A 25,899-nucleotide genomic window follows, 5' to 3' on the forward strand; every position below is an offset into this window, starting at 1 on the left:
GCAAACGCACGCAAACGCACACACGCAAACGCACGCACGCACGCAAACGCACGCACGCACGCAAACGCACGCACACATACACACACACACACAAAAAAAAAAAAGAAAAGCGCAATGATGACAAGACGTTGAATCGGTAAGACTACCGAATGAACAATTCTGAGCTCTTCAAAAAAAAAAAAAAAAAAAAAAAAAAACAACGACGAACACACAGAAAGTCTGTGCTCAACAGAGAAGCAGAAAGAGAGGTGGACTTTTATTATTTTGTGGCTTTCTACCTCCAATATAAACCTCTCCTCGTCCATGTTCGCTGGTGTCTAAACCGTGAATGAGCACCTCGCACGTTAACTCCAGGCCTGTCTACGCCCACATCACGTTTTGCTAACATGCTTGCGAAATAGGAGCTGGCGAGTGTTTTATCTTGAAAGGTAACTGGAAATTTATTTTGAAACTGTGTCGGTCTTTCTGTCCCGCTCGATGTGTTTTGTGCTAGCTTGCCATTTGCCGGAGGCCTACCGCTGCGGCGTCCGGCAAAAATAGAAAATAGGTCTATCCTTGCGGAAGGGCTGCGGCACGCCGCAGCTGAGACGCAGTCGACACGCAACGCACCCGCAAGCGGTGTAAACTGCACCATTCGAATGAATGGAATCTAATTGCTTGCGTCGCCGGAACGCACCGCATCCACACCACAGCCGCATCCGGTGTAAATCCCGGGTCACTCTCACAGCACGTACTGTACTCGGCCAGCTCCAGCAGGTTAAAGCAGTTTACCCCGCGAATGCACAACCTTTGCAACTAGAACAAGGAGATAACTCAACCAGATCCATATTTTTTTCCCTCAGAATGGAGTGATTCCATATTTATTTCCCTACACTTGCTCTATAAAAGTAACATTTACTGACCAGCATAATGTTTTTTCATTTCTTTTAGTGTTTCTGAAACCCAAGATTGTTGCACTTTGGAATGACCTTACGACTGTTTCATGCTTTTTATGAGTGTTGTTCCGATACCGTTTTTTGGCCCCCTATACCGATACCGATACCCAGCTTTGCAGTATCGGCCGATACCGATACCTAAGATTTTTTTTTCCTCAACATGATAAAGCTGTCCTGCCATTGGTTCAGAGCATTCAAGGGCCAATAGGATATCTTAGATCAGCATGCAGTGAACATGTCACATATCAGTGAATGTCATGCACGAGCAAGACACAAGATGCTGCATCCAAAATCCAAAATTAGAGTTGGAATTAATGGTATCAGCATGTTACTTGTGAGTAGTCACCGATACCGATACCACTGTTTTAATGCAGTATCGGCACCTCTGCCGATACAAGTATCGGTATCGGAACAACACTACTTTTTATTGGAGTTTGATCTACAGAATAAAATGTCTGAGTGAGTGCTCGTCCAAGACTGATGATTCCATACTTTCTTCTAGGGTTTGTACATGTACCAAATAACTTTAGTAAATTAAATAATTAATTAAATAAATAAATAAATAAATAAAGAGAACCATGCTGTGGTCCGTTTTGTTTATTAGCATATGATACTGTTTGACAATCTGAGTGTCCACTGTTGTATCAATTAACAACTAGCTGTTGTTAATTATCAATTAGCAACAATCTGTCACTTATGATGTCCATGCACTGAGCTATATGGGCTATTAGTGTTCCAGATACTTCTTGACCCTTGCTCACTGAGAATTGCCTTAAATGAAGGGATGGCCCTCCTCCCCAGTGTTGTGCACAATACAGATCAGACTAGTGTGCAAAGCAAAGGGAGTGGTCAAGTGGGAGAGTCAGAGTGATGAGATCATTTTTTTCAGTTACTAAAAAAAAGTACGGTACTATTTTATTTACTTGCATTTTTTTCCCTGCTTCACTCTTTAATATGTATATTTACTCCCTATCAGTTATCACATGGTCGTCCAAGCTTCACTCAATGCGCATCAGTGTGCGAGGTCTTCTGACTCAAATCATTTCAAATCATCTTGTGTGAAATTGATGTTACACCATATCTTCAATATTTTCTCTGTTGCACTGCCACATTCCCTTTTTAACATCGACTTACTTTACGGTGATATTAGTTTTAGACACATCAAAGTAGAACCACAATACTAGCTACACTTTGATTTATTATTTTAAAATGAACACTGTGTAAAGGAAAATAGTAATTTATTAGACTCAGAATGAAGAAACATTTTGATACCATGAGCAAATTTTGTTTTTGTTGAATTGTGAATTAACCAGATATGATTGTTGAAAGTGATCTAAACCATAGGCATGGAGACTGGGGCTAGATATATCACGGGTAAGTTCTCACATTGCTATTTTCTTCTCCACCAGACGGCGCAACGAAAAAGTGGAATACTAGTTTTCTTCGTATAAATCAGTGGTGGCCAAGTCCGGTCCTCGAGAGACCCTATCCAGCCTGTTTTCTCGGGATGTAACGATATCCAAACATAATCATACAATATCACCATATGACGGTCACAGTAATTATCACGATATTGTGGGGAGGTTAGCGATACAAAAAAAAAAAAGTCACAATATTGTAAAAAATAAAAATAAAATGAGCTCATACTAAAAAAAAGGCAATATTGTGCTTTTGTACATTATAACAATGCTTATAAACAATCTACAATTTCTAATAAGACTTAATATTGAGGCACTTACTTACTAATGCAAGTACACATTGAGGTCATCCACATATTGACTTGATTTATATACATAGAAGTGTCAAAACATGTCTTGTGAAAATTCAACGAAACAAATATTAACAGAAAATACTTAATTTTTTGAAATTCATTTTAATCTCAAATTTAAGTTTAAGGGAAGCAAAACAGGCATTTGAGGCCGATAGCTATGACCTATATGCCACTAATTCCTAAGGACTTTAATCTATTTCCTAATATTTGATGTTAAATTGCTCAATGATAATGATACATTTTCAAGCTCAATGATAAACAATTTCTCTGGCTGTAATAACAAACAAACAAACACACAAACAAACAACAGGTGAACAAGGATATTATTGTCAGTGTTTTATTAGTTGCAAAATCTATGTGACATCTTCCCCCATTTAGTGTGACAATTTACCCATAGGTCGCTTGCACATGTCGTCACTTCCGCCTCGGATTTCTCGTAGTCGCCATGCTGGGTGGCCTCCATTTACGTAGCGATTCGGTCTAACACGTATCTATCACGTTTGTTTTCTGCGTTTAAAATGGTACATTGTTGCTGTATCGTTGGCTGTTCGAACAAAGCCAAGGGGGAAAATGGTCGGTCTTTTTTCCGAATTACGAAAATAATTAGGAACCAGGGCCTGGAGACAGAGGAGTGCGGACTCCGGAGGGAAGTCGTTACTTTGGGCTCGTGTGTGCAGCCATCACTTTGTGAGCGGTAAGCTTGTTTACCTTTATTTAATGCATGAGGATTAATAACGTTTCGACCGCCCATATATGGGCAAGTTGCTTATGTTTTGGATTCATGAGCAAGCAAGTTCGGTAGTACAAGCTGGCTAGCGGACGTTAGCCGAAAGCTAACATCGAACATTTTCACCCAAGTAGTGCCAGTGCAAAGTGTTTACTGCTGAAATTGGATTGATTAGTCTTGGGCTTTTAATGCCGATAACATGTTTTTTGGTGGCAAAATGTAAACTTGGAAAAAAAAGAGAGAAGGGGCTGATGCAAGAAAACAGAGCCCCGGTAGCCTACACATCATGCTAAAGAACTTATTCACGGCCACCCTACTGCGGTAAAATAACCAGTCTTTCCATATTTTATTTGTTTATATATTTGTTTATTTTAACAGGTCGCCCTGCGCCCGTTTTTCTGTCCAATCATCCCGACTGGGCTCCAACATTAAAGTTGGGTCCCAAGTTACAACATCTATGTCTCAGCCCAGTCGGTGCCAAGATATGAACGTGCACAGGAGAGACAAGCAAAGAAAAGACGACTCGAAGTGGCAGAGAGATTGTTGCAGTTAAGCAGCCAGATGGCTCCAGTAACCTGTACCCTCAAGTACTGCTGACATCATTGACTCTGGTATGCCACTCAGAATTCATTACATGATATATTGTATGCATGAGTGAATGTATGTGTTTTTGTTTGTGTGTGTACACGCACCTTATATTTTAGAGACATTTGGAAGTGTTTATAGAAATAAGTATTTGCCTGTAGCAATGTTCATACATTAAAAAATGCAACAAAATGTGTACATTTCTTTTACACTGACAAAAAAACTATACTACTTTACTATATTAAACCTATTACTGGTACCGTATTTTTTTGATTTTTTCTTTATTTTTTTCTTTAGGGATCTCATGCCACACCGACTTGATTGCCAATGACATGATGGAAACGAAGGCGAGCATCAAAGCATTGGAGGAGGACAACATGCGACTGTTTGTTTGGCGCTAATAAAGGCAGCGTTTATACAAATTCTATTGTTGGGTTTGTTTACAAAGCTATACATAATACAAATGACAGGATTTGACTCAATGTGCAATATGGTCCCTCTTAAAGTAATGGCATAAATCTCTATTATTTCTAAAAGCACAAAAAATGAAGTGAATAATGATTAGATGTAGTAATTTCAGGGATAAAATTGAACTGTTAATTAATGTATTTATTTTAGCACAGGTGCCTACCATCCTGAGATGACGGTATGATGTAATGTTGATGGGGTACGCAATGACTTTCATTATGCTATGTACAGAGGAAAAAGTTGCTCTCTTTTAAATTTGTTTAATGTAAGACAAGTACCAGTACTGTGTTACAGTTTTCCCAATAATCCTTGTTTCACACTTGTCACAAAACCACTGTCCTTTTGGAAGTCTAGATTGGCACACTTCAAGTGATATCATTTGATTTTACAATCTGCTGCAGCACAAAAAACTACTTTATTCCGCATCTTTGAAGTACATGAGCAAGTGGTAGGTGACAGCGGCTGAGCAGGAACACTGGAAGTCCACTGCTGATCTAGTAAATGCTCTCCCGAGCAGTTCAGGTAAGGAGGGGATTTTGGGAAAAAAAAACTCTGGCTTTTCCAACTGGCCAAAACGAGCGATCTGGGTGGACTCGCTCAATCACACTTTGTCCACACCACAAAGTCGCAGAAGTACGTCCAGTTAAACTAATCTGTGCCTGAATCTGAAAATATTACAAACATTGTAATGAAAATATGAAACATAGAATTAAATAAGAAACTACAAAAAGTAAAGCCATACATACCTGGTAATAATATTGGTGTTGTCGTGACAAGTGATGGGAATTGTTGCCATCCGGCACCAGACAGAAATTGGGTGTTGTGACAGCCTCCTTAACCGTGAGATCATAAGAAAAGCTGTCAGTATGCTCAGTAGTTACCATGAACACGTTTTATTGTACTGGAAACTGAAACTAAAAATACGTCCTCTGAGAGTGGTTAACCTTAACCATTTAGAATAAGTTGATTAAGTAACATGTAACTAGTGAAAGGGTAGCATTAAATTTAATTAAGCCACGGGGAGGCTGTGCATAGTTACTTTTTATTCTTATACGCTCTGCCATATTTGCCTGTTATAAAATTGTTAGAAAAACCACATCAGGTAAACCTAGCTGTGCATGTAAACACAATGATAACAGGAAGCCTGAGAACAAATCAACATTTTTGTGTGCAGAATTACCAACACCATGTGGTTTACTTACGTGCAACAGCAACAGTTTCTTCTGATGCGATGTTAAAGTTTACACTCTGTATCCACCCGCTTACAAAATAATTGTAAGCCTCCAGGGATTTGTTGGCGTGTTATGGAGCATGTTGTCAACACGAGGTAGGGAAAGATGTCCAGAGATGTCACATTTGGCCAGCAAGCTTTCTCCGTCAAAAAAAAATCACCCTTGGTCAGGACGTAATTAGGATCAATCCCGCCACACAGAGACACCTTCTGCCTGTATCGTTGTTTTTGATCTTCCGGTAAATCGTGAAAATACTGCGAAAATTACATCAGGTTGATAAGCTCTACCGTAACTCGCGAGTGTACCTTGTGAACCGGCGGACACCCAATATGGCGCCCGAAGGAAAAACTCCCATGATGCATTACGATGTGCAAGCGACCTATTGGTGACATGTTACATGTCTGCACTGACACAAAGTACGAAAATTACATGAATACAAAAAATATACCCCAAACTTTGGTCTTTCCTCTGGTATATGTTTTGTTCATATATGATGTATTGATTCCAACAAATATATAAAAGTATAAAAAGTGATACAACTAGCCCCGGTCTCCCTATATGAGGAACTTTTACATAAGTGATTCACTAAATTCTTCCGTCAATGACTGCAGGTTACATTTACATACTGCACAATTGTGATCAACGTAGCTTATCATTGGAACCTTTTAAGCTGTCTCATCCGCTGTCTTTGTCTCACCAGAGAAGCATCAGTTTCAGAGTGCATCGTCATTATTATTATAATGTATCAACAAGCACTTTCCAGGCCAAGTGCTTTGTAAATAGTCAACTTCCGGTTTAAGCCTGCAAAATTAAAACAAGACTTTCACGTGATTTAAAAAAAAAAAAATGAAAATATATTTTTTAATTTCACCTAACAACCTCTTAAATACGTTTATATATAAATATGTTGCTTATGTGTACTCCTTTTACAGTTCGTTTAGTTACTGGTGCACAAAAAGGTGGGACGTCCACATGAGAAGGGTTTAATTAAGAAATTGGATGGATTGATGTTATAAAATCACATCAAAATTTCAAAAATATGTGGCGCTAATTAATGAACTACCAAAGTTACTTTCTTGCTAGATTTTTTTTGAAAACACATCTGTCTTTTTGTACGTTGTCTGTCAAAATAAGCGACTTTTTTTTAACCTCCGCAGTTGATGACACAGTGTAAATACCAACACTCAATATTTCTACGTCGCACATGGTCTCCCAGGCGGAGAAGTGAACCCACGCCAACCGGCACCGAAGGCAAGTGACGGGTCCACTCCTCCACCTGGAGCCCGAACTTCCGGTGCCTTGTGCTAACTTGATGTAGGCGTCGTGACGTCATCCCCAGTGGGTCAGCTGGCTCCTCCATCTGACGGTAGCGAGAACCTCTCCCATTGGGAGACATCACCATCACCTCCCGACCCGAAGGGGGGGAAAAATGTCACAAACCTCTTCATAGCGGCATCAATCGACGTTGGGATTCTTATTTATTATTCTATTTATTATTTCGTGTATTTATTTCCCCAGCCAGCAATGGCTGGGCTCGGGGGTTGCGGCTGCTGAGAGGCAGGTGCGGCAGTATCGACGAAGGCATCTCTCTCCCCATTCGGCATGGCTCCTGAGAGGCCACATCCACTGGAGAGACAGCCTCACGGTTCCACCGTCGCTGAGGTCGTTGTATTGTGTAATTCCGGGGGACTCAACTAGCTGGGCCGTGTCACGACGAGCCGGAGGAGGGGGAGGAGGAGGAGGAGGAGTGGCCCTCTGTATATTCATACGATTATTTTTCCTTCGCTGAGGTGACTGTTATGCGGAATTACACATTTCTCCTGCGCTGACCTAATCCAAAAACACATCGACATTCGACAAGGCCTTTGAAAGTCCTCATCTGGCTCACGCAGCCAGCTGCAGCCGCCAAGATGATGGAGCTACAGATAGACGAGGTGGTTTACCAGGTAGGTAGGGTTGCAAATGAGAGTCTAATAAGATGGGGTGTTTGAGGAACGATCAAAATTTGAAATTTTTCATGGGAATGTTTTTAGTGAGACGAAGTCCAAATACCCAGAGAAAACCCACACAAACATGGGGAGAACATGCACACTCTACACAGGAAGGCCGTTAGCACATCTGCCTCACAGTTCTGAAGTTTTGGGTTCAAAACCGGGCTGTGGTCCTTCCTCTGTGAATGCTTGTTTGCCTAAATGTGCCCTGCGATTGACTGGCAACCAATCCAGGGTCCAGTTTACCAGACACCTTACTGAGGGTAAACCATCTAAATGGATGAATAGAAACTTTCAATAGGAATTTAGATGGGAAACATGAATGGACATTTATTTTGTATATAAGAAAAACATTTGTTTTGTCATAAGCAACCATTCCTAAAAAATAGATAATTCTCCTTGACCGTACTGACCACAAGCTGAATTCCTAAATAAATAAATCCACTCAGGTTGTGGCACATTTGAAGCATGTTAAAAATGAAGGCAATTTCTAGACAAAATAAACAAAGACTGCAAAACAGTGTACCATACCACTGTTCTTAAATTAAACGTGTCTGTCATCAGGATTACAGTACACTAAAATATATTTTCAGCAGCTACAATCAAGTTACCTACTAAGAGCCAATCTTCAGTTTTGTAACTTCTTGGTTTATTCCCATAAATTCCATGACTGTTTCAAACCAAAGATTATTTTAACAATTGATTAATCTATAAATTATTTTATCAATTAATAATTAAACAAAACAATTTTTGTTTGAATTTATTTAATTTACAGTTCGGAAAATGCACAAATGTAAATTGATTATGATTGAGTTACTGGTTTTGGTCTGTAACATGTCACCAAATAGGCAACATGTTTGATAATTGTGTTCCAAACTAAAAGCAGATGTTTGCAAATGTCTTTTTTTGGGAAAAAAAATTCCCCACATAGATAACTGGTTCACTTTCATGGAGGACTACAGAAATCTGAGAATATTTACTGTTGAAAGGCTGAAATGCCGAGGATGTAGACAAAACAGTTAGTCAATTATCAAAATAATGATCAATTTCCCTATTACCAGGACGACTATGGCTCCTGTACCGTCATGTCGGAGCGAGTGTCGGGCCTGGCCAACAGCATCTACCGGGAGTTCGAGAGGCTGATCCGCAGTTACGATGAGGAGGTGGTGAAGGAGCTGATGCCGCTGGTGGTGAACGTCCTGGAGAACCTGGACGCGGTGCTATTAGAGAACCAGGAACATGAAGTGGAGCTGGAGCTCCTGAAGGAAGACAACGAGCAGCTCATCACCCAGTACGAGAGGGAGAAGGCGCTGCGCAAGCAGGCGGAGGAGGTGAGTCACCGTCAGCAACTCCATCAGAACCTCCACTTTGTGTCGGAAGTCTCACTCCATCTGTTGTGTCAAACTCATTTTTGTCACGGGCCACATGGCATATATGGTTTGCATCAGAAGGCCACGATCACTGTGTGAAAATCATGTAAATCTACTGTGCATCTTTGATCCTACCTTTTTTAAAGCACAACAACTGTTTGTTGTGAACTTGTGACATTTGAGAACTACAATACCCATGATGCCGCAGCACTTTGTTGGAGGCCAGACAAAAGCAGGAGGAAGAGGGGAGGACGTGATCATGTGAAATCAATATCATAAACAAGTGGGGTCTGGCACTGTAACCTGATTTGTGCTCGCAAGGAGTAGAAAAAGCAACAAAAGATGAGAGAACGAAGTGAAATGAGATTTAGAAAGCCACGCAGTTCATAGAATTTCACAGAAGTATGTGTTGTGTATGAAGAAGGGGTCCGAGAAAAACAATGGCTCGCACTAGGAGGAAAAGCAACAAAGAGTGGCTCAGATTACAAGGTTATTAGACTCAAGCTAATGCTTAAAAGAAGACAACAACTCACTGTCTCCTGCTTGACACCCTTTCCAAGATATACAGCATAAATGGAATCAGTTTGACGTTATCTATTTCCATATAACAACAAAAGGTAGAAGTCAATCGGGAAGTCAGTTGCTCTGAGCATTGCCAAAGACATGGCTCCCATTTTTATGTTGCAAAACCAGTGGTTTATTGAAATGTTGTATTATGTAAACCTTTGACCGCAGGTATGTGCTTTCAACTGCAAATATTTTGATGTTTGACAACTGTACCAGCCAAGCTATGTTGTCTCATTTGAATGAAAAGTAGACAAAACTAGACTAAGTGCAATTTCTGGAGAAATTGCGTGGGAATGCTGAAAGCTGAATGCGAATAGCTGAAAGTAAATTAAAAGATAAATTATGTGAAAATTACAGTTTTAATTGAAGTTGAAAGATAAATAAATAAAAAGAAAATGAACTGCAATCTGTCTAACGTGGGATGTAATCATTTCAGAGAAATTATAATCCATTTCCTGATACGATAGTCAGTTGGTATCGAACCATCGAATGTACTAAAACGTGGTCGGGGTTTGATTCAGGTCCTTTGTGGGGGAGGCAATTCCTCTAAGGACCAAGATAACTTGCCTTGTTCAGATTCATGGCTAATGGCGTATTTATTTTGAAAAGTCTCATCTGAAACATCAAGCCATCATGCATTTAATCATTTCAGTAGAAGCATTTCAACATGCATTTAATTATTTCAGTGAAATTTTAATGCATTTCCTGATATGATTGTCATTTGGTATACTTGTATATCCCTTAGCATAATTGCCATGGATATATTTGCAATGTACAGTTGGAGGTGGGATTTGAACCCAGGACTTCCTGGTTACTGGACAATGCACTTAACCAAGTGCACCACTGAGCACTAGCAGAGAGCTGGTAATGATGATCAGTATGTATGGCAGTGGAAAGTGGGAAAACTGCTCAATGTCAGTCCCATTGCAAATGAATGGGGAAAAGTTTATATTTAACGTTAAATTGTGAGTTGTTTCTCGGCAAGAAGTGAGGAGAATAAAAATCCGAATAACGTGTGATGCTTTCAGCATTCCCACAATAAAATGAGTAAGGCACTTAAAGGGAATGGTTGAAAGTGAAAAATGTGCCATGATACAGTTTTGTATAATAGCAGCAATATTGCGTGTTTGATTAGTGAAGGGATGAATTGGGATTAGAAGACAAGACAGCATGACTAGGTTTGGATTTGGAATGTGAAACTGTACAAATGTCTTATTTCCATACTTTTTCTGTGATAGTGTCAATGAAAACAGCTTTTATTATACAAGTACTTACAAAGGCAGGATTTTGAGAGCAGGTAGTAAGTGAATTTCCATTGCTTGTGAATTTCCCTTAATGTCCATCTATTTATCTCTTCTAGGTCAATGAATTTATTAATGACCTTTTGATTTCTGAAACCAATTCCCTATTCAACCATCTCCTTGCAGTTGGAGGATTGCTGTATTAGAGCAGGAGAAGCACGCCTACTGTCCTGCTGCTTTCCCAGTACAATTAAATTTACTGGCTATTGTTGTGTTAATTATATTAGAGTCATACATTAAATCAAATTATATGATTTATTATGTTCGTCATTTCTGGCGCTTGTACCTTTGTGCACATTTTGATTGAAAGCTTTGTTGTGTTTCACTTGTCATCTCCTCTAGAAATTCATTGAGTTTGAGGACGAGTTAGAGGAAGACAAGAAGGACCTGCAGGTTCAGGTGGATTTTTTGGAACTGCAAGGGAAACAACTCGAGCTCAAGTCAAAGAACTATGCGGACCAAAGTGAGTTGACAAAAAAGCTTACTCCAAGCTGCAAACACAACCCTAATTCAACTGATTTCCGCTTTTGTTATTGATTATAAGTAATTCAGTTCACATTTTTTTAGTCTCTCATAATATAGACTGCAACACTGAAGATTGAAAACATCAATAAAGGGTGAAATAGTTCAACAGTAGGGCTGCACGATATTGGAAAAACATGCGATATGCGATATACTTCCTGAACATAGCGATATCGATATTATTGCGATATTTAACATTTACCTAAAGAAATTACATTTTTATTACCTAATGAAAGAAAAACATTTTTCATGGGGCAAAATAAGCAACCTTCATGTAATCTCAGTTAATGAATTGTAATTATGTCTTGATAATATTCAACTATTGAATGGCGATGCACATTTTAGTTAGCATCTGACTGGTCAAATTCATATAAAAAGCATGAAATTCCATATAAAACTTATTGCGTGCCTTTGTGATATGCATATTGCAAGGGCCAATATCACAATATCGATATTTTTCCGATATATTTTGCAGCCATATTCAACAGTATTTTTAGATTGTGTTTGCTTGTCACCACAGTTTTCCATCTAAAATACTTCTGTCCCTTTTTAAAATTAAAAAACAAATCTGTCAAAAAGAAGTAGTCACTTGTCATGAAATTGTTTTGGCTTAATTTGCAACAAATGATTTGACTGTTTTTCAGTCACACGGTTGGAGGAAAGAGAGGCTGACATGAAGAAAGAATACAACGCTCTGCACCAGCGCCACACTGAGGTAAGTGCCGACAGAAAGCGTGACGATGCCTAAATCAGTTTGACTGTATTCATCATGAAGGTCACGGAACAAGAATTTCAATAAAACTTTAGCAGACATCTCGATTAAATACTAACGCGCGAGGACAAGTTCTGAAATAACATACTGTACTAAACATTTGTAGTGTGCAAGATTGTGTCTCAGAAAGAATCTTTCCTGAATTTCAAAAGGGTGTGGATGTTATTTTTGTGCCTTGAAGTTTTACTAGTAAACCTTTTCGCGCTAATTAATATAATTGTCCTAACTATACTACAACTTTTCAATGTTTTCTTCTCTTTGATCCAACTGTTATTCAAGATGATCCAGACATACGTCGAGCATATCGAGCGCTCCAAATTGCAGCAGACAGGAAGCAGCCAATCAGATGGCAGTGGACGAACGTGAGTCGTGCGTATGTGTGTGACAATTTTCAAATGTGATGTTTTTATGTTTCATCTTATATGTATCAGGCCTCTCATTTCTTCACTGCACTACTGCTGCCATTTGTTTGTCAGGGTTCATCACACAAACTGGACTTAAGACACGCCTAAAAATCTTTTTTTTTTCTGAAAAGAAAAAAAAAAAGAAACATTTTATTTGCCTCCTTGAAGTCTCTTGCAAATGAGTTCCAAATACGTTTGAGCATGAGACAATCTGATGCAGTTTGTTTGTGTTGCAGAATTACAGATTAATCACATCCTGTCCGCTGCATACACAGCAAATCTAAAACCTCTAAAGCACAGATCTAAAGCACAGATTGTCGAACAAATCCTTATCCTTGTAACATGCAACGACTAAGAGATATTGAGCGCAAATTTGCCGTTTGCGACACGCCACCCCCCGCTCTGCGATTGGCTGGAGGGGTGTAAACACTGTCTTTTCACAGAAACGTCCCACTGTTTACAAAACAAACACAGAATGGCAAATTGAGAAGTAGTTTGTTTGCTTAAATCCAGTATTTAAAAAGTGCCTTTTCCAGAGTGAAACCGGCAGACTGGGCCTTAAAGTAAAAGAATAACAGACACAGATATAAAAATCCCCTGAACTTTAAAAAAATAATTAACAAGAACTGCGTAAACAAGTGTAAACGTTGTCATCTGACATTTAGGAATGTGGTTTCATGTGTCTTCTCATTTTCCGAACTTGTGTCTCTTGCTAATCTGAGACTGTGTGTCCTGTGTGTCTTGCTGACTTGATTTGCTGTCTGTGCTGCTGTGTGCACAGTCATCGTCACACATGGAGGAAAAGGTAAATCCAACATGGTCATGCAACTGCCCTCCCCACCTTTTCTCTCAACTCATAAAACTATGGAAGGCCAAAAGTGTCAACATTCAATAAATAAAAAGGCCTTTTTGAAATAACTCTCCTTTTGATAAATAACAGACAATTATGTAATATGGACATTCAATTTTAAAATGAGGTGTTAGTATTATTATGAAAAGTGTTATGCTATTCTTTAATATGTAACAAATATTTTATTTTGATTAAATATTTCATAATGATTATTTTAACGTCATTCTTTTTAAAAGTAATGACATTTAATTTATTTTCAAGGTTTAATAAGATAAGAAAACATTGTTTTACAAAGTCAGTTTTTATTACATAATGTCCTTTTCCACAATGGTCTTATTTTACATAATGGCGTTTTACAGCCGAATGTCTTGGCCTGTCAATCAAAGTCAGTGGGTGGGACCACCTGTTTGAGCCGAGATCGCCGTAACGCCTACCCCGTAGCCTGACGCAAAAGTTTAACAAGGCCTTTACATTATGTCCGATTCTAAACGATTTGCTACTTCTTGGAGTACTTCTGAAAGTGACTTATCTTCCGTATCCATGCTTTAGCAAGCCTGTGACCGCCGCGGCTCCTCATCAGGCGCTAAACTCTCCACGCGTGAATCGATACTGCAAGTGCTGCTGCTCATGTCTGTATCAGGGACTCAGCCAATCACGTAACTGGCTCCGCCTCATGTCATTTGATCGACAGACCAAGTCATTTGGCTGTAAAACGCCATTATGTAAAAGACGACCATTGTGGAAAAGGACATTATGAAATAAAAATTGACTTTGTCAAACAACGTTTTCTTATCTTATAAAACCTTGAAAATAAATTAAATGTAATTATTTTTTAAAAAGTATGACGTTGTTAAAATAATAATTATGAAATATTTAACCAAAATAAAATATTTATTACATATTAAAGAATAGCAGAATACTTTTCATAATAATACTAACACCTCATTTTAAAATTTAATGGCCATATTACATAATTGCCTGTTATTTATCAAAAGAATAGTTATTTCAAAAAGGCCTTTTTATTTATTTAATTTTGACACTTTTGGGCTTCCATATAAAACCTGCCTGCTTGGATTTGACTTTCCGGATTCCCTCCTTCTTAAATGCTCAGCATGTTAAAACAGAATGTCCAATCCTCATAATGAGTTCGTATTGTAAATTCTTGGTAATGTTGCATTCTTATAGCAAACATTTAAAACGGTGTGCTCAGGTTTATCCCGTTCCTCCATTTACTTTACCTCATCTTGTGTTTGTGTGCATTTTCTTCTTGCGTCTTTGGTCTCATGGTTATACATTTGTTTTAAATGAAGCTACAAAAGAGAATTTTGCTATTGGGCTGAGATTTCATGATGAGTGTTCCTTTAATTGGTCTGTTTTTTTTAGTACGTTACCTTCTATGAGATTATTTTGACAGAGATTATTTTCATGAAGAGGCAGACAAGTCAAACATTATGTTGAACCTTGTTGGACATCTTCTAATTAGCATTAATTATGCTAATAATGGAAAGATAATAATGCTATTAGCATGGGGCACTAGTGGCTAGCACGCCGGTCTCACAGTTGTGAGGTTTTGGGTTTGAATCTCTGCTTTCCTTTGTAGAATTAACATTCAATGTTCCCTCACTTTTTACGGATGTTACGTTCCACGCCCACCCGCGATAAGTGAATTTCCGCGAAGTAGTGTTCATTAAAAAAAAAGTTGCCCCCCACACACACCTTCAATGACATTAATGCTGTCTGTGACCTTAATGAGCTCGTCTTGTGGAGTCTTGTTTATGTTAATTGCCTTCAATTAACATTAACATACAAAAAGAGAAGAGAAAGAAGAATATGCTTAACATAATTTAGCATTTTCTGTAGTAGAAGTGAAATGTTTATGGCAGCCTCAAATATTGTCAGAGTGAAACTTCTTAAAGGGGAAGCTAAGCCCCAAATTTTCTTTACAATAATGTGTTCTATGCAGCCCAATTTGTCTGATTAATATTGTGTTTTTGGAGTATGACATAAGCAGCAAAACTCATCCAGTTTTTATCCATCTCAGGGGGCAGCCATTTTGCCACTGTCAAGTGAAAATTACATCACAGTTGCTCAGTGCTCAGGTGACCAAATCACAGCTCAGCTTGCCAACGTCACATGACCAAACTCAGAATACAACCATATTTGGGTGTAACCTGAGCAACTGTGATGTCATTTTTTTTTAGTAGCAAGTGGCAAAATGGCTGCCCGCTGAGATGGATACAAATGGATGGATTTTGCTGCTTAATTCAAATTGCACAAATGCAATACCAATCAAAATGCCGTGATTAGACTAGTGTGGGCGCAGAAATCATAATGGTAAGAAAATGTTTGGGCGACTTCCTCTAAATTTGGGTGGTTTTATTTGTAAACCGGGCTCGGCTTCAGTCAAATTCCAAAAATGAACACAAGTATATAAATATTTTGAATGGACAACTAACGTTTGGTCTTTGTCTGTGTGTGAATGTGTTTCCTTCTAACAGCAAAGCAGAGCGGCCGCCGTCGTTGAGCCTGTACCCCAGCGGCGAGGGCATGGTACGTGGGGGTCTCGGGGGGGCTAGGATGATGCCCGGGAAAGACATCTGGCAGGTCAGCGAGCTCGGCCAGTCCACCCTCAGTTCGGCCTATCAGGTGGGACAGACAGCGGCCATCTCTTTCCTCCACAACCGCCAGAGGTGGGGGACTTGAGTCACACGGCTTGACTCGAGTCAAACTCGAGTCGCCAATTTCAGAATGTGGGACTTGCTTGACTAAAACTTATAAAAGACTAGACTTTGACTTGTACACAACAACTACAATTTCTAACGTCACCATTTAATATAAAACTCACAGATATGTAAACCTACGCTACGTTAACTTCACTGTTTAAGCGCACCGGTAGCTAGCTGGTCAAACATGAGCTAAGCTAACATTTGCTAAGATGTGTAAATCTTTGAATTGTGAAAACAATAACGCAATAGACAACGATACTGATGCTGGTTTGTGAGCATTAATAATTAATAACTTGACTGTGAATGTGTTAGTAGCTAACTACAAGTACAGATACTATACTGATTGAAAGCGGCTAATGTGCAGTACACTGTATGTCATGACTGACTAAAAGTGGATGACTTGACTCATGACTGGTTTAACCGAAGTAATGACTTGGCTCAACTTGCTAAAATTTAGCGGGGTCCCAATTTGACGTGCTTGATTTTTGCTACAATAAACTCGAGACTTGCTTAAGACTTGAGACTTAAAACTTGCAAATACGGTAAGTGACTTACTCCCACCTCTGGCAACCACTGCCTGGGAAGTGGTTGCGGGGCACGGCCAGCTATTCGGAAAGCCACACCTCCAAGGACCACCCGTCATGCCTGCTTGTGTCACTTTTGATGCAATAATATCATTCTCATTTCAATCTAAAATACGATTTGAGATGTTGCTGTGCCGACTCAAGCAAGCGGGGTCCTTTTTGATGGCTTTCCTTTTAACTTTGTGATCATATGTTTGTGATCATTGAGCTTCAGCCTTGTGTGCTCGTGTTTTGTGGAGGCTTATGCTTTTAAATGTTTTTTTTTGTTGCTTTGTTTATATGGATGTGTAGATTGCAGAAGTGTAATACTAATCTATGTAGGAAAAAATACATATAGAACGAATGACATTACTCACTCTTTTGACTGCCTATCACTCAGGTACTGTATGCTTTTGTTTTTTGTTTCAGGCGCAAATAACTGTAAATAACGCACAGTTCTAAACTCTCTTTTTGCCTCACCCATGGCATTATCTCTCCTACAGCGTCAATTACAATTACATTCAAATTGTCAATTATCCAAACTAGGCAATGACGTCATTTAGCAATTTCTAGCAACTTTTAGCATAGCCAATAGCTACTTTCTTTACTGCGGCGTTGTCAACACTTTTCTTGACTGTCTTGTGGATGATACAAACTCCTGTCTTTAAAAGTATTTCAAAATAAAAGTCCCAAATTGGTTATTTCTTCTTGGTCGCACCACATAATTCATAAAATGGGATTCATTGGACAAACTTATCTCTCAATGACCCCAATATTGATAGTTATTGTTGATAATATTTGTTAAAACTCACTTTGTTGAGATAATATGGTTGACCATCTTTGACGCACACTCCTTCCATCCAGCGTGTGATGCTCATTCTGTACGTACTTGTCTCTTGCTCCTCTCATACCACTGCCACAGGAGGATGGATCGGAGTCTGACTCTGTGGCGGCCACCCCCAGCAGCACTGGAAGCAAGTCCAACACACCCACCTCCTCCGTACCTTCTGCCACTGTCACCCCTATCAACGAGGGCTTCCTCCCTCCCTCGGAGTTTGACGTGATGCGGGCTGGCAGCCGGGGCAGGAAAAGCTCCAAGCGGCTCAGCCGCAATATGGAAGTCCAGGTTTCACAGGAAACCCGGAACGTGAGCATCGGTAAGGTCATTGATGCTAACGAGAACGAGCTTCCCCCGCCTGCTTCATGCAGCTGTAATGTTTTCTTTTGCAGGTATGGGAAGCAGCGACGAGTGGTCCGAGTTTCAGGAGATCATTGATTCGACTCCTGAGTTGGACATGTGCGTGGACCCTCGAGTGTATGGAGGAGGAAACAGGTTCTACTTTACTGACTCCATTGCATGCGCATAGCATACTGCAAAATATTACACTGGGGGTCCCAAAAGTCACTTTACACTTCTTTTTCTTGACTCATTGAGCCATTTTCAGAAGTGAAAGGTTAATATTTTGTCCAGAATTAATATGATTATTTCATTATTTTTCAAGGACAATTAATACCTTTAAAAACACATTTTTCACTTGCTGTCTACTGAAGGTGACATCACCTGTGCTGAGGAAATAGGTAACAACCAATCACGACTCATCTGTTTTCTGGGTTTGCAGCAAAATGATTGGTCATTACCAGAGGTGGCTCAAGTAGCCAAAAATTGTACTCAAGTAAGAGTAGCGTTACTTCAAAATAATATTGCTCAAGTAAAAGTAAAAAGTAGTCATAAAAAAAAATCACTTTAGTACAAGTAAAAAATAAGTATTCGCTGAAAAGAACTGAGTAACTGCTTCAACATGAAGTCCGATTTATTTTTAAAAACAATGTTATTAGGTAGACAAAAACATAAAATTATGTGGAAATGCTGGGATCTTCAAATCATAAAATAAAATGACAAACTTTTTGAGATCAAACAACAGTGCAAGCAGGCACGTTAGCCCAAGCATGCACAATCCATTCACAAATTGTGACATCACTCGCTCGGCACTGCCTCCCAATCTAACGACCATAGGTGTCACTTTCTTAAAGCGAAAGCACCAAGACGTCATCTTTCAGTTGACACTTGGAATGAGGACCAAAACTGCCAATATTCTAAATAAATAAATGACTAAATAAATAAATGAATAAAAGTGAAAATAAAAATTGATATAAAAAATACAATTCGAAAATTTTATTAAAAAAATATATAAATGGAAATAAAAGCAACAAAAATACTCTCTGACTTGAGGCCGATTCGATATGTATCTCGATACACAGGTTGCGATTCGATTTAAAAACGCTATCTTTCAGAACAGAACGGTTCGATACGGTTCGATTAAGTTTGGGAACGATACAATTTTCGATTCGATACGATTCATTTCAATATTCAAAACTTATAGTGACATTTTTTGCTTGTAGACGTTAATCTTAAAACACCACAAATTTTTACAGTATCTTCAAACGTGTTAAAAAACAACAACAAAAATGTTTTCTATATTTTCATATATTGAATCAATTATTTAAATAGACCGCAACAACGGGCTGGACGTATGACTGAAAAAGGTATCAGTTTCAATATTTATTAGTCGTTATTGACAGTTATAATTGTTTTTTTTTCTATTCAAAATAAGGATCAGGAAAACAAAAGGCTGATAATTTAATTTGAAATATAAATATTTAACCTTTAAAAAGACACCAACACAATTAAACAGAATATGTGCACAGTGTGAAGTAGTTCAGAAAAATAAATTTAAGGTCATGCAATAAACCTATCATCCAGCCAAACGAAATATGAAGCCACCTTATGGAACAATAAATCTATCAAACACATTTTAAACCACTTAATATATCCAAAAATATTTCCAAAAGTACCCTTCCCTTTTTATCAACAATTTTTGTGTTTCTTTTGCAATTACATTCATTTTTGGTTAATGTATGACATCTTTTTTTTTTTATATATATTTTTTTTTTATCTGAGACACAATGATGACCACGGAATCACAACTGTTCATGTTTTTGTTTTTGTTTTTTTCGGAGGGGGGGGGGGGGGGTGCTGTCGTTCATTTTGAGTTTGATGACGTAATCGCGGGCACGTCTCAGTTCCCCTATCTGCTGCTCATGCTAGTTGTGTACATTGACAGGGAGCCACAAACTGAGAAATGAGATGCTTGCAGTATGCTTTTAGCTTAGCTGATGTGTTGGCTGTGGGACATACCTGTGTAGATTGGATCCATGCATTGGATCGTCACGGAAATTATTCTTTTGGCTCGCGCGCAGTACCAACGCTGGGACATACATGTGCACTGAGAGGACTCGATAGCTATGGGCTCCTGCTACTGTATTCAGTTGCGCACGCCCTTATCCCGTGAAGTGTCGCGAGTCCGGCGTTGATAAGAAATATAAGTAAGAAATATTTTCTTACTGTTGAAAAAGGCTCAATGAGTCAAGTATCCCTTTAATGAATATGGCTACAGAGAGCCAAGACCGCATCACAGAGTGTTTTCAGTTAGTCTTGAGCGCAAACATAGAATTATGACACTGATGTCATCATAGCAAGGCAACTTGTAGCGGCTTCTTGTGATGCATGTCGGTTTACTGTCATGATGTACTGCTTTTACACAACCAAGCTTTTTCAATCTAGTCAAACTATTTGGTCCGGAAAATGAGCCACAAAGATATAAGTCATGTTTTGTTTTGATTGACAGTGTTCATAAGAGTTATTAATTTAATTGTATAAGTAGCAGGGCTCAAATGTCAAAAGTGTGCCATGTGCTGATGTTGCAGCCCCTCCCAGGGAATAGTGAACGAGGCCTTCGGAATCAACACGGATTCTTTGTACCACGAGATCAAAGACGCCAAGTCGGACATCATTGGAGACGTCGATGCCGGAGCAGAGCTTCTTGGTATGAAAATCACGACAAAATATGGAGGCTCTTTCACACTTTCTTGAGGTGACCACATGAATGCTCACATGGAGTGTTCAGAATGGGAAATAAGAGAAGACGCATATGCGTGGGTGAATGCATTTGACACAGCATGGCTGAGGCTGAAACATGGCTGTGCGGCTACTTTACTGCTCAGGGGCTCACGCTTTGCTGCAGTCCTCCTGGGATTTTCTAACTGGCAGCTTTCAAAATCTGCGCTGCTTCAATTTTTGTTTGTTTGTTTTGTGCAAAGACAACAACTCCAAAAGTAACATGAAAAAATAAAGTATCTTGTGAGCACTGAGGACACATTCGTGTCAAGTGCTTCTAAGATCATCTTTAACTTATTCCAACCCAAAAACGTGTAAATACGTTTTAGAGAGTGAAGGGCAAAGTATTAAAAACGTATTTACACGTTTTTGGGTTGGAATGAGTTAACATGCGCACCAGATAGCAGACATTGATGCCAGTTTAATATTTTTTATTACAAGGTTTAGTGACTTTTGGATCAGTGGTTCTCAGCCCCGGTCCTCGAATAGTCCTATCCAGCTTGTTGGACATGGAAGTCTCCCCAGCCAACAGCTGAAGATCGTTAGCAGGCTTCATGCATTAGCTGATCGTTTGAAACACCTGTGTTGCTTGTGGGAGACATGGAAAACAGGCTGGATAGGGGTACTCGAGGACCAGGGTTGAGAAACACTGTTTTAGATTACTGTAGCAAAGGTACCCCTCCCACAAAAACCTTAGTAAATGAGCTAGTTTTGTTAGCATCTCAAGATGCTATGGTATCTGATGTGCATGCCCGATGCACCTGAGTGACGTGTCTAGTGTGCACACATTTGTAACTGGTGGGCACAATTTAGCATCAGGTGTGCACAAGTTAGTGCTGAAAACGGTACACACACATTACTGTTAGTGTCCAGTGTGTGAGAGTTAGTAATCAGTGTGCACATGTTAGTATCTACTGCATCCAAGTTAGTATTGGGTGTGCCAATTCTAAACTGACGTGCTCACTAGATACGACAGTAAAATTCTTGTTTTTTTTTTCATTTCCTTTTTGTAGGCAACAAAATATTTTCACTTTCTTTTTTATTAGCGTCAATATATATACGTCTGCGATTGGCTGGCAACCAGTCCAGGGTGTACCCCACCTACTGCCCAGAGCCAGCTGAGATAGGCTCCAGCACCCCCGCGACCCTTGTGAGGAATAAGCGGTTAAGAAAATGAATATATATATATATATATATATATATATATATATATATATATATATATATATATATATATATATATATATATTTAGCGCTTTAACTTATTTTCCAATTTACATGTGATCATTGAAGAAAGTGCTTATATTCTGTTAATCTCCCACTTTTTTCTTTTGTCCCTTTTTGTGCTTCCGCTGGTGACACACTTAGGCGAGTTCTCAGGTGTGTATTGGAACATGTTCTTACATTTCTTCCTGTCGCTCACATCTCTTGCCTACTCTCTCAATGAGTTGCTGTTACTTTAAGTTGAAAACAAACATCAGAAGTTCAGAACCAATTCCTGATAATCATTAAGTTAAGTCTCACACTTAGAAAAAGAACTAAACTGAAACGGGTACTGTATGTCATTGTGATATTTATTGCTAAATAAAATATGTGTAATAGCATATGCTAAATGATTTATTACAATAGTATGTTATCTTATTGATGATATTATTAAAATGTAACATTTTAAAATAGCCTGCTTTCTCTGGTCCTGCTCAAAGCGTTTTCTTCTTCTCTACCTGTCATCTTTGCCTGCACCACTTTCTTTCTCTTCTTCTTTTGCCTGCAGTGCGAGATGATTTCTTCGGTAAGCCGCTCATCCTCTGCTCACATTTGCTTGTTATATCAATTTTTCTCAATTGAAAGCCCAGTGGTGATACTTGTTGTCATGTGGCGTTGTTGTTGTTGTTATTATTATATTTTATCAAATATTAATTTGATAAAATTATTTTTTCTTCTGCCAGCAGAAGTGGCACTTAGTTGAACCTGCAAAATAAATTACAGTACTGAAAATTATGAAATAATGCATAATATTATTGTTTTAAACATATTTTGTTTAATTAAATTACATGTGGATCCATTTTATGATGTTTTAGCTTTACATAACCAGTATATTTAGTGATGTAGTTACTTGGTTCTTTCCGTTTGATGAATATTTTCTTGCTGTCTCTTAATGTTTTCAAAGCCGTACTGGTTGTGTTTGGTTTCTGGTGCATGTGCCTCCAGCTTTATTGTTTGACATGCAGTGGTGTACACCGGGCGACTTTGTGAGGGGAAATCTTTTTTCCCACAAATTATAGCACCTCTCATCATTAGGACATAAAATGCTTATTTTCCTCCAGGGTTTATTTGGTCTTTACCCAATATCCACACATAACATTTCATTCAGATTTGTAATTGTACTTAAATACAATGGTGTGTACTCTGCCGAGGTTTTTAATCATTTATCTCACTAACGTTGCATGCAGAAAGACTGGATATGTTTTAAAATTTAACTAACAAACAGATGTGGTGATGTGATGAGTAACAAGTGCGTGTTTCAGGAATGGGCAAGGAGGTGGAGAACCTGTTGACAGAGAACAAACAGCTCCTTGAGACCAAGTAAGAAACATGGCATTTTCCTTCGTGTATAAAAGTTAGCATTGTGGGCGGTAGTCATAACAATGTTTGGGCTATTGGACTGGTATGGTCTATTTATAGAATCATAAATGATATTTTTCCATTTGATTCAAACGTGCTGTTATGAAATGACTTTGAGTTCCTCTCCTTCACAGAAATGCACTAAACATTGTTAAAGACGATCTTATCGCCAAAGTGGACGAGCTGTCCAGCGAGCACGAAGTGCTACGGGAGGAGCTCGAGGCCGTAAGGCAGTCCAAGAACAAAGTGGACGCCAGAGTCAAGGAGTTGGAAGAAGAACTACGAAGGTGACAATTATTACAAACTAAAATGAATCTTCCATCCATCCATCCATCCATCCATCCATCCATCCATCCATCCATCCATCCATCCATCCATCCATCCATCCATCCAGCCATCCAGCCATCCATCCATTTACTACCGCTTATCCGAGGTCGGGGGCAGCAGCTTTAGGAGGGAACCCCAGACTTTCCTCTCCCCAGTCACTTCAACCAGCTCCCCCGGCGGTATCCCAAGGCGTTCCCAGGCCAGCCGAGAGACATAGTCTCTCCAGCGTGTCCTGGGTCGTCCCCGGGGCCTCCCGCCGGTGGGACATGCCCGGCACACCTCCCCAGGGAGGCGTCTATGAGGCATCCGAACCAAATGCCCGAGCCACCTCAGCTGGTTCCTCTCAACGCGGAGGAGCAACGACTCGATTCTGAGTCCCTCCCGGATGACCGAGCTTCTCACCCTATCTCTAAGGGAGGGAAGCACACCCTGCGGAGGAAACTCATTTCGGCCGCTTGTATCCGGGATCTTGTGCTTTCGGTCACGACCCACGGCTCGTGACCATAGGTCATTAATATGAATCTTAAGAAACAATATTATTGGACATACAGACAAATAATTTTAGAATTTATTATCATATCAATTATTCTATCAATTAATCAAGTAGCCAGATGAATTTGCTGTTAAAGCCCCCACAAAATCCTCAGTCAAGAAAGTACACTAAGAATTGGGGTTGATTGCTATAAAGTTCAAATCAGTTCAGTGGACTCAATGTCAAATGTAGAGAAGATATAGATCAACTTAAACATTAGAATGAGTTATTGTCTTCATCTTACTTCCTGTCTAGTTACCAAGCACTTCACACGTAGCACACATGAGAAACCATTTCCTCTTTTTGGGCGGCAGGTTAAGAGCAGAGGCCCTTGGAGCATCTCGGGACTCCAAGGATGAAGGAAATGATGATGTGAGTCTTTGCTTATTTCTCACTATGCTCTCATTTGTGACCTCAAGTAATAACATCAAACAGAAAAAAAAGCTTTGTCATGTAGTGAAGGCTTGTTTAAGGCAACCAAACTACAGTCACTACTTAAACAACTCCCATTTGTTGCCTAGTTTTCATCCCCCATACAAGATGGCGATATGACCATGACCCAGAGGCGGCGGTTTACCCGGGTCGAGATGGCGAGGGTGCTGATGGAGAGGAATCAGTACAAGGAGAGGCTGATGGAGCTGCAGGAGGCTGTGCGGTGGACAGAGATGATTAGGTATGTACAGCAAAGAAGAGAGTCCGGTAATACTGTGGCTGTTTGTCATAAGAGGCCATCACACAAACTACTGAAACACTCACACATAACACCAGATTTTTTTTGTTCACATACACTACTGAAACACTCATACATAACACCAGATTTTTTGTGTTTTTGTTCACATACACTACTGAAACACTCACACATAACACATGATTTTTTTTGTTCACATACACTACTGAAACACTCACACATAACACTCGATTTTTTTGTTTTTGTTCACATACACTACTGAAACACTCACATTTAACACCAGATTTTTTTGTTTTTTGTTCACATACACTACTGAAACACTCACACATAACACCAGATTTTTTTTGTTCACATCCACTACTGAAACACTCTCATCAATACTCTTGAAAAAAAAAAAGATTTGTTCACCTACACAACTGAAATGTTCTCACAAATACAACTTAAATATTTTTTCACTCACATGGACAACTGAATTTTTTTCACACACTACTGAAACACTCAAAATACACCTGAAAAAAATATTTGATCACATATACTACTGAAACACTAACATATACACCTGAATTTTTTTTCATCAGCCAAAATGCTTTCACTCATACAAAAATAAATCCCTCACACAAATACTTTTAAATATAAAACTGGAAAAATACAAATGTACTTTTACTGTTCACTGTTTCTCAGCCCTGATCCTTGAGTACCCCTATCCAGCTTGTTTTCCATGTCTCCCAAGCCAACACAGCTGAAGATCGTTAGCAGGCTTCATTTGGAGCTTGCTAATTAGCGGCTCATTTGAAACACGTGTGTCGCTTGTGGTACATGGAAAACAGGCTGGATAGCTTAGCTTATTTGAAGCTAGTACATCAGCAACAAGATGCCACAAGATGGCGCCAAACTGATATTATTATATTAGAACTTAGACTTGCGCAAACAAAACAAAAAAACAAATAGATGAGTTTTTCCAACAAGGAAAATAAATGTTTTCAAAACTTGC

General features: G+C 39.1%; 1 protein-coding gene and 2 long non-coding RNA genes across 19 annotated transcripts in view; 2 read left to right on the forward strand and 1 right to left on the reverse strand.

Annotated features, from left to right (window-relative positions):
• The first annotated feature begins 3,100 nt into the window (after positions 1–3,100).
• Positions 3,101–5,109, forward strand: LOC144005000 (uncharacterized). Its single transcript, XR_013279480.1, has 3 exons — positions 3,101–3,400; positions 3,812–4,044; positions 4,316–5,109. It is a non-coding gene; the product is annotated as an uncharacterized LOC144005000 (long non-coding RNA).
• Positions 3,169–6,465, reverse strand: LOC144005001 (uncharacterized). Its single transcript, XR_013279482.1, has 2 exons — positions 5,233–6,465; positions 3,169–5,151 (listed from the first exon to the last, which is right to left on the reverse strand). It is a non-coding gene; the product is annotated as an uncharacterized LOC144005001 (long non-coding RNA).
• Positions 6,466–7,042: 577 nt separating this feature from the next.
• Positions 7,043–25,899, forward strand: part of mapk8ip3 (mitogen-activated protein kinase 8 interacting protein 3) — a 47,265-nt gene continuing 28,408 nt past the window's right edge. For 3 of the 17 annotated variants that reach the window (XM_077502833.1, XM_077502872.1, XM_077502866.1), the window contains exons 1-16: positions 7,043–7,664; positions 8,771–9,040; positions 11,290–11,410; positions 12,114–12,184; positions 12,521–12,603; positions 13,427–13,450; positions 15,994–16,141; positions 17,707–17,941; positions 18,015–18,117; positions 20,550–20,668; positions 22,108–22,119; positions 22,511–22,528; positions 23,265–23,322; positions 23,496–23,648; positions 24,535–24,592; positions 24,742–24,893. In XM_077502833.1, the coding sequence (XP_077358959.1) occupies positions 7,629–7,664; positions 8,771–9,040; positions 11,290–11,410; positions 12,114–12,184; positions 12,521–12,603; positions 13,427–13,450; positions 15,994–16,141; positions 17,707–17,941; positions 18,015–18,117; positions 20,550–20,668; positions 22,108–22,119; positions 22,511–22,528; positions 23,265–23,322; positions 23,496–23,648; positions 24,535–24,592; positions 24,742–24,893 (1,661 nt within the window). In that variant the 5' untranslated portion in view covers positions 7,043–7,628. The remainder of the gene's footprint in view (positions 7,665–8,770; positions 9,041–11,289; positions 11,411–12,113; positions 12,185–12,520; positions 12,604–13,426; positions 13,451–15,993; positions 16,142–17,706; positions 17,942–18,014; positions 18,118–20,549; positions 20,669–22,107; positions 22,120–22,510; positions 22,529–23,264; positions 23,323–23,495; positions 23,649–24,534; positions 24,593–24,741; positions 24,894–25,899) is intronic. The other 14 variants (XM_077502910.1, XM_077502936.1, XM_077502843.1 and 11 more) reach the window with 9 other exon arrangements.

This window comes from Festucalex cinctus, chromosome 1 (assembly GCF_051991245.1).
Source record: "Festucalex cinctus isolate MCC-2025b chromosome 1, RoL_Fcin_1.0, whole genome shotgun sequence".
Lineage (NCBI taxonomy): Eukaryota > Metazoa > Chordata > Actinopteri > Syngnathiformes > Syngnathidae > Festucalex > Festucalex cinctus.